The 9,350-nt window shown below is 44.4% G+C and overlaps 1 protein-coding gene across 1 annotated transcript in view; it reads right to left on the bottom strand.

Moving 5' to 3' along the window:
- Nucleotides 1-9,350, bottom strand: part of PDE11A (phosphodiesterase 11A) — a 254,387-nt gene that overhangs the window by 126,201 nt on the left and 118,836 nt on the right. Inside the window, exon 3 of the mRNA XM_019554498.1 lies at nt 2,478-2,567. Coding sequence (XP_019410043.1) covers nt 2,478-2,567 — 90 coding nt within the window. The remainder of the gene's footprint in view (nt 1-2,477; nt 2,568-9,350) is intronic.

Raw genomic sequence — 9,350 nt, 5'->3', positions numbered from 1 at the left:
GGGGGCGGCTCCCACTGCTACATGCATGGGCAAACATGGGGGGGGGGGAACTGCTCTGAGGGCTCCACCAGCTCCGAAGTGGCATGCTTACAGACCACTACTCCTTAGAGGGAAGATTGCTCTCTACCCACAAGCCCCTGGCCCTGATGGTGCCCCTCACTCCCCCCTCTCACAAACCCCCAACTCCGATGGTTCCCCTTGCCCCCCACAACCCCCTGCTCCCCCAGGCCTGCCAGAGGAGGCCCCCAGCTGCCAGAGCGATGGGGCCAGGGACCCAGGTCCACAGGCCCCTGTTCCCCACAGCAGTGCCTGAGCCCCACCTGCTGCAGCCTGAGTGGGGAGCAGAGCACAGAGCCTGGTTCCCTCCCAACTTTGGGGGGTCACACAGATCCATACATGGGGTGGGGGATGGATGTAGGGGTGGGCTGCCCACTGTGGGCTCATGCTCCCCACCCTGCTGCCCTCCCCCATGGCCTCTCCAGCCCAATAAGTAGGACCTGGTACAACAGGGCAGAGTGGGGCTGGGTGGGGAACCTGCTTGCCACTGCGAGCTCCATACTGCCCTAGCAATGTGACCCCTGCCTGCCCTGCAGCAGCGAAGGGAACAACTCTGCACTGCTGCCCCTGCTGCTGCTGGGCAGGCAGGGGATGCCTTGCCAGAGAAACATGAGGCTTGGAGAGGCAAGGAGGTTCTCAACCTGGCCCCACTCTGCCCTGCTGCACCAGGTCCCATCTGTTGGGCTCCGCCCTGCTGTACCAGATCCCATCTGTTGGGCTCCAGAGGGCCTGGGGGAGGGCAGCAGGCAGCCCACGCATGCACTTGCCCCATGCAAAGATCTGTGGGACATGGGTCCCCCTGCCCCGCCTGGGAGTTCACACAGTTGCAGGGAGCCAGCTGCCCCTCTCCTACCCCCCACTGATAAGCTGCCCACAGCCCTGTTCTCTCCTCGCTGGGGCCCTGTGGCCATGCATTCTGACCCCAGGCCTCAAGCCTCACACACTGCCCAGCTGGGCAGCAGCCCCAGGCCTGCTCAGCTCCCTCCCTATGGGGGCCTCAATCCCCACTCCTCCCTCGCCAGACTTACCTGCGAGAGCTTCTCCCCAGCCTGCCTGGTAGCTATGTGCATATACATGCACATGGCGCCCCCTCTCTGACCCCCCTTTTATTCCCCCCAGCCTCTTGGAGGATGAAACTCTGCCAGCCTGTAAAGAGTTCTTTGCAAAACTGCAAAATCGATGTGTTTCTCCATTAAAATGAAAAATCTGCACTTTTCTTGGATAAAAGGGATAATCTGCATTTTTTTTCCTGATTTTCTATAAGAAATGGAAAGCCCAGATCCTTCATCATGACCCTCCAAATTATAGACTAGAGCTTAAAACTATGGGGAAGGAGAGGCTCCTAATGTTTCAATTGGGACATAAAACACAAGTTTTTAAATCATGGCAAATAATAAGGGTAAGCAAATTTAAAATTATGTTATAACATACAGCAAGGGTGTCAGACTCATTTGACCCCACAGGCTGGATCTGGCCCACAGGGCTTCTTGTGGACAAGATGACCAACCTCTTGTAGTAGAGTGAGCGGCAGCAGCTTTAATCCCTCCTGGTGCTGGCGCCAGCACCAAATTTCTGGCCTAGTGGTTTGGATCCAAAGGTCCAGATCACAAGAAGCCCGCAGTTAAGGCAATTTTTAGAAGTTTATGAGACCTATTCATTCTGACTTCTACAAAGCAAGTGTAGTTGGAGAATACATGGTGTAAAATCTTGGCCTCACTAAAGCCAAAGAATGATCTGATCCAAGGTAACAAAGATCCACCTTCACAAAAAGGCAAAATCCATTTTAAAAAAAACAAAACAAAAACAAAACAAAACAAATAGTACCAATACAATAAATGTGAACTCTTCAGAGCATTTCCATGGCAATTTTTATTTAAGAAATTGAAAAGCTACATGATGGCGAGTTTTAAAAGTTACAGTTTTAAGTCTATGGAATAACTTGCATTAACTCTTCAATGGTGGCCCCAAATATGAGTTTTACATCCCTCTAGATAAACTCTAATAAGTACTTGGGTACTTGTGAATACCCATTTTCATAGATACTTATCAACCTTATTTTGTAAGTTTATTATAAATCCTAGATGCTAGATGTTTGATATTTTGGAAATTTAAAAAAGTTTTGGATTCATGGAAAGGTAAGTCTTTCATGTTGTAAACACCCATATCAACAAAACAACAACATGAAACTGACAACATGCAATAATAGTTTTCAACAACAGCATATTTAGTTATTGCTTTCTAAACTTAATATCTGAAGAAAATGTATCTTCTATAGTAAAGTGTTTGGATTATTTTGAAATATAACATGTTTGTTTCATTAAAACAGCCTGTTTTGCAAACATTTATGCATAGCTAGAATTTGAGGGGGAAAAAGATGTGACAGTGTTTCATAGCTGCCCAAGGTGCTGCTTTCTACTTACTCTGCTTCTGTCATATTCCTTTCTTGAAGCAGCAAATAGCTGGGCATTAGATATGGCAATTCCACAGAATGGGAGATACATCTGCATCACCTAGGACAAAGATAAATATGAAGTCATTAAGAAATGCTATTGAAATACAAAACCCCTAATTCTTGCTATGAAACCCGAGGACAGTCAACACTTCACAAAAGATGTTCAGGACCCTTACATTTTTCCATACAAAACCAAAACAATGCAAAATAATGACTGGCTTGTAGTGATTGAGTAGAAAAGAAACGACACAAAAAAGTTTTCCCTTAAACCAAACAAGAACCAAAACTATTTGGGTTTATGAATCCAATAAATTAAATTGCAGTGTTCTCAGCAAGACTGAAATCTCTGTTATGAAAAAGACTGTATTAAAATACTAGAGTTTCCCCAATTCAGAGGAATTGTTCCTACTGGATTCTACTATTTCTGTTTTGGTAATACCCAAAACATGCAATCCCATCAGAAGATGACAAGATAAGTACAGACTGATGTTCCTACTGAGTTTCCTTAATAATGGACTCGGTAGGTACCAAGTTGAAACAGAACACATGAAATCAGCTGTAAAAAGAAGTAGTTGATTAGGTCTCAGAGAAACAGGATTTAAAATCAAATTTTATAACTTATAGGGGAAAAGGAAAGCAGCAGAATCAGACTGGGTCGGAATGTGATGAATAGGAAAGAGAAGAATGTAGCATCTCATGTAGATGTGCCCAGTGTCTCACAGTACTGAGCCCAGAACAAGGGATATGCCAATGTCACACACCAGGCAGTCTCTGGTCTGAGGGAGAGATAGAGAGCAGGTGCAATGTATTTAATACTTTATAATGATAGTAAGAGTTAATAAAGGCTCAGAATTATTAAAGTAATACACTTCAATCATCACATGGAGAATTATGTTGTTTTAAACCAATGTTATTTGGTAACATTTGAGTGCATTTGGCAAAATCAAATCTTTCTGCCACTCCTGTCTTTTCTATACTGTAAGATTTAGGTACCTAAAAAGCCTCTGGCAAAGCCATAATATAGTAATAAAGATATCACTAATGGTAATCACATTGTTAATAGTTATTTCTTTCCTGCAAAAATCAAAGAATGAAGAAGAAAATAGTTATTACATTTTGGCTTCAAATTACTAAATTAAATATGCATTTATTTTTGCAATACTAAAACAGCTTTTTCATGCATTTGTTATGCTTTAACCGACAGAATTTTTGAAGTATTATTAAAGCATCTATGTGTTATCATGGTTGACTATAAAACATCAAGTCATATGTTTGCATACTGTATATTTTAGCCATATATTGTAAGGAGCTACACTTCAATAGTTTTGCTCTGAAAAGAGAATGCAAGTGAATTACTTCATGGATGTTTCCCTATGAATATGAATAATATTTCTTTGTTTGATTGAGGGGTAAGTAATTAAATATAAGGATACAATAATATGCAACTGAGTGCAACAGAATATATATAATTGTAATGCACTGTACTTCTATTTTCCTCACCGCTGGTGATACTAAAGGCATATGTTTAAATAGAATTGTCTTGGTTAAAATAAAAGGCACTAAGCACTTCAGTGATATCATTCACAGTATACCATTTTTGACAGCTACACCTCTGGCACAGAAGTGGTTTAACAACAAAAATATTGATTTATAGGATTACTAAAAAAGCTAAAAAGCCAGGCAGAGTGACACTAATTAAAAAATTATTGCAGTCCATATTATCTGGTTGAGCGTGGTGTCATTCATGAGTTGAGAGAGCTAGTTAGCTGCTGAATATCGGCAGAATGCAGGGCAGGGTACCACCTTATATAAATTAGTCTATAAGGTGCCCTGCCTTTTGCCTGACTTCAGAGAAATAGTAAAGTTTCATAGATTCAAAGATGTTAGTGCCTGGAGGGGACCTTACAAGGTCATTAGGTGCAGCCCCCCTGCACCTGGACAAGAAAGACTGCTGGGACCAGATGACCCCAGCCAGGTGGGCGTCAAGACACTTTTTGAAGATGGCCAGGGTAGGTGACTGTACCACCTCTGGAAGAAGTGTGTTTCAGACCCTCGGTGTTTGATTCACAGATTCATAGATGCTAGGGTGGGAAGGGACCTCAACAGATCATCGAGTCCAACCCCCTGCCTGGGCAGGAAAGAGTGCTGGGCCAGGTGCCCCCAGCCAGGTGCCTATCCAGCCTTCTCTTAAAGACCCCCAAGGTGGGAGAGAGCACCACCTCCCTTGGGAGCCCAGTCCAAATTTTGGCGACCCTTACTGTGAAGGAGTTTTTCCTGATATCTGGCCCAAATCTGATCTCTGTCAGTTTGCGCCCATTGTTCCTTGTTACCCCAAGAGGTGCCCTGGTTAACAGAGCGTCTCCAATCCCTTGCTGCTTCTCCTAATGAATTTGTAGGCGGCCACAAGATCCCTGTCAGCCTTCTCTTGCAGAGGCTGAAGAACTCCAGGTCCCTCAGTCTCTCCTTGTAGGGCCTTGCCTGCAGGCCCCTAACCATATGAGTGGCCTTCTCTGGACCCTCTTGATTCTATCAACATCCTTCTTGAATTGTAAAGAAGTTTTTCCTTATGCCCTTTCTGAAGTGATCTTCAATCTGTGTGTGTGCCCATTGTTTCTTGTCTTCCCCTGGGGTGCCTTGGTGAACAGATGCTCCCCCAGGCCCTGATGTATGTCCCCAATATAGACTTCCACCAAGTCCCCTCTAAGTCTTCTCTTCTCCAGGCTGAACAGTCCCATGTCTTTCAGCCTCTCCTCATATGACCTGCTCTCCAGACCACTAATCATGCGTGTGGCCCTCCTTTGGACTCTTTCAATCTTCTCCACCTCTTTCCTGAAGTGCGGCACCCAGAACTGGACGCAGTACTTCAGCTGCGGTCTCACCAAGGCCAAGTAGAGAGGAAAAATGACATCCTTAGTCTTGCTTGAGATGTATCAGTAGATGCATGCCAGTGTTTGATTTGCTCTGCCAGCTATGGCATTGCATTGGTGGCTCATATTCATTCTCTAGTCTATCATGACCTCCAGGTCTCTTTCAGTTGTGGTGCTGGCAAGCATAGTACTGCTGAGCCTGTAATTGTGTTACAGATTATTTCTCCTCAGATGGAGCAATAACCTGAGGAGAAATAATCTCTATGTTAAATACCATCAGGTTATGATCCGCCTACCTCACAAATCTGTTGAGGTCAGCCTGTATCACCAGCCTGTCAACGAGTGTGACCGCACTTCCTCATAATTTGGTGTTGTCCGTGAACTTTGCTAGTATACTTTTAATACACGAATCCAAATCATTGATGAACATTAGGGCTTTGCAAAATTTTGACAGACATTTCGCTTCAAATGCATTTTGAGCTCAAAACACCAAAACTGAAATAAAACACAAAGCTTTGAAACAGCTTTGCAATGAAACAAGGGCACTTGAAACATTTAAAACATTTTGAAGAGTTTCGAAGCCAGGCTTGCAGGGAAATACAAACTAAGGAGAGGGAGGGGGAAGAAGGGGGAAGGACTGCTCTGATATCTATAGCTGGCCAGTGACTGTGATCCTTCCCTGAGGTCCTTTCCAATCCCAGCGCTCTGGGGAAGGGCCAGAGGAACATAAAAGCATTGTTTGAAAGGAGCTTTGTCAGCTGTGCCTTTGTCAACTTACTGGGCTGTGTCCTCCAGCAGTATCAGGAAGGCTCTCACTTCCTACTTGCTTGTCTGTTCCTAACAAGTGGGATCCAATCATTTCTGAAACACCCTAATACCCTTTACTAATCCATTCCTCTCAATTTATTCCTCCCCCAAAATCCTCTTTTTGTTTTTGTTATTCTCTGTAATTCTTTCTCCGCATAAAATAAATCTGTGTTTTCCCTGACAGTCTGCATTGACTGTGCAGGAAAGTACAACATATATTACAGAGTATATATTTATATATAACACAAATACATACATTACATTACATTACAGAAACACACACACACATTTTACACCAAACATGAAGCATGCTGGAAAGGCAGCTGGCCACTCTTCTGGCCAGGGCAGAAGAGAGGGCAGAGGGGGAGCTCCCCCCACACACAAAAAAAATTTAGATGCAGCCTCTTTCCAACAACTAGCAGCCATGCTGCTTCTGCTGCTAGTGGTACCAAGGAGATGGGAGCAGTGTCTGCATTCCTTCCAATAACACCTGCCTAATAACAACCCCAAGCACCACCACCCTGACAACAACAAGCAGCACCAGCATTATAGTCTCCTTCACCCCAATTTCAATTTCCAGCCTGAGCCTTCCAGTGCCAGAGGAAGAGCTGGAGCTGGAGCTGGACCTGAGTGCCATAGCAATGGAAATTCTGGAGAAGGAGGTGGAATCATCTGAGTTTGTGCTCCACATGTCTCATGTTTCCCCTAGAGCCAGGTATCCTTCCCCAGAAGGCACTTGAGGCACCTAATTAGAGTGGGTCCCAGCAAGGGGTCCAAGACCCTACAGGGTTTAGTGGGGTCCATTAGGGCTGTAACTGAGCTGAAGCTCGAGGGCAGCTTCCTTATGTATTATCTTTTCCAACAAAATGTGGTGGCCGGTGAGAAGAGAAGGGGTTCGCAGGGTGGAGCTGGCACGGTCACAGGGCCCTAGGGGTATCACAGCCATCTCTAGGGACCCTACTTCATGACAAAATGCAGTTTCCCAGAAATCCCTGTATGTATCTCCTTGAAAGCTGGCAGGCTTCATGGCCTCAGAAGGGGCTAATATTCCTGCTGTTTTCATCCTGCTCTGCCTTAACACACACACACACACACACACACACACACACACACACACACACACACACAGAGTCACACGACATGAGTTTTGCTCTGAATAGTTTGAGGTGCAGCTTCCCGGAAACCCCTGTACCTATCTCCTTGAAACATGACAGGCTTCATGGCCTACCATCCTTGCTGTTATTACTTGAATCAGGCAAGAAATGACAAAGTTATAGCCATTTTTGTGATTCCCCATTAGGGCCTGTGAGCAAAAATACTGAAACAGCGACAAAACAGCAAAACAGCGTCAGTGAAACGAAACAACAGTGCTTCAAAACAGCAAAATGAAACACTGTCCCTTCAAAAAGGCAAATCTGAAATTCAAAAGAAACACTGCTTTTTTTGCACAGCCTGCACTAGTCCAAGTACCGAACCCTGAGGGATGCCACTAGTCACCTTCCACCATGTTGACTCAGTTCCATCTATTAATACTCTCAGGGTCCTACCTTGGAGCCACTTACCTAATCACCAGACCATAAAAGTAGTCAAGGCCTCATTTTCCTGATTTTACCATGAGGACATCATGGGAGACAAAGTCAAAGACCTTTCTGAAATGCAAGTATATCACATCAGCCTCATTTTCTTTATCCAGGTGGTGAGTTACCTAATCGTAGAAAAAAAATGAGGTTAGTCAGGCGTGACCTGCCTGCAATGAAGCCATGTTGGCTGTCCTTTAGAATACCACCTTCAGTTAGCCTATCAATAATGGATTCCTTAATAATTTTTTCCAGGATTTTCCCAGGGATTGAGGTCAAGTTGATTGTCTGTAATTCCCTGCGTTCTCCTTTCTCCCTTTCTTGAAGATAGGCACCATATTGGCCCTCTTCCAGTCTTCTGGGACCTCTCCTGAGTGTAATGAATCCTCATATAGCTTTGCCATAAGTCGTGTGATGTTGGCCAATTCTTTTAGCACTCTTGTGTGTAGTTCATCCAGTCTTGCTGACTTGTACATATCCAGCCTCTCTAAATGTTCCCCCAGAAGATCTTTGCCAACTATGGGAGGGTGATCATCTTTATCATCTTGTATCCTGTCAAGCAGGCTAACACCCTTAGGTTGGTGGAATACTGATGCGAAGTATTCATTTAGGAGTTTGGTTTTCTCTAGAATATCAGTTATCAGCAGTCCCATGTCGTTCATCAGGGGCCCTGTGCTTCCCTTATTCTTTTTCCAACTTCCTACATATTTAAAGAAGGACTTTTTGTTGTCCTTGATTCCAGTTGCCAATTTGTATTTGGTTTCTGCCTTTGTTTTCCTAATCTGCTCCCTAAAGGTGTGGGCTATTGCTGAGTACTCCTCTTTGGTGGTAATTTCTGACTTCCATAAGTTTCTCTTTTCAGTCTCAGGAGGCCTATGACTTCCCTATTGAGCCAAGGTGGTCTTCCAGCCCTTTTGCTGCCTTTCTTAAGAAAAGGAATGGACTTCCTTTGTGCTCCTAGGATTGCTTCCTTGAGAAATGACAACTCTTCTTGTACTCCCTTCCCTACTGGACCATGGTCCTGCAGGGCTTTGCCAACCAATCTTCTAAGCTTGTGGAAGTCAGCTTTCCTAAAATCAAGGATTTCTACCCTACTGACTGATTTCCCTGTGTTACGGTGGATGCAAAAAGTGATCATCTCATGGTCACTGTCACCTAGTTTCCCTTCAGTCCTCAGGTTGCTCACTAGATTGTCCCCTTTGGCCAGAACCAAGTCTAAGAGTGCCTTACCCCTGGTCGGCCCATAGACTTCTTGAGTCAGATAGAGCTTTTCAGTGCAAGTGAGGAAGCTTTGTGAGTGATCAGATCTTGCTGAGTGCTCATCCCACGAGATGTCTTGGTAGTTGAAGTTACCCAAAATGACCATGCTCTGAGAGTGTGAAGCTTCTATCTGTTCTCTAGAGCAGTGGTCTCCAAAGTGGGGTGTGTGCACCCAAGGGGGTGTGCAAGACAATCCATTGGGGTGCAGGAAGAAAATATTAGAACTTCTATTTAGATGTATATTTATATAAATATACATATATTGGGGGTGCATGCTCAACATTTTTTTTACTGATAGGGGTGCACGATCAAAAAAGTTTGGAGACCACT

The sequence above is a fragment of the Crocodylus porosus genome, unplaced genomic scaffold (genome assembly GCF_001723895.1).
Source record: "Crocodylus porosus isolate Cpor-Errol unplaced genomic scaffold, CroPor_comp1, whole genome shotgun sequence".
In the NCBI taxonomy this organism is placed as follows: domain Eukaryota; kingdom Metazoa; phylum Chordata; order Crocodylia; family Crocodylidae; genus Crocodylus; species Crocodylus porosus.
Note: the sequence above shows the minus strand (reverse complement) of the source record. Positions and strands in the feature narration are given on the sequence as shown.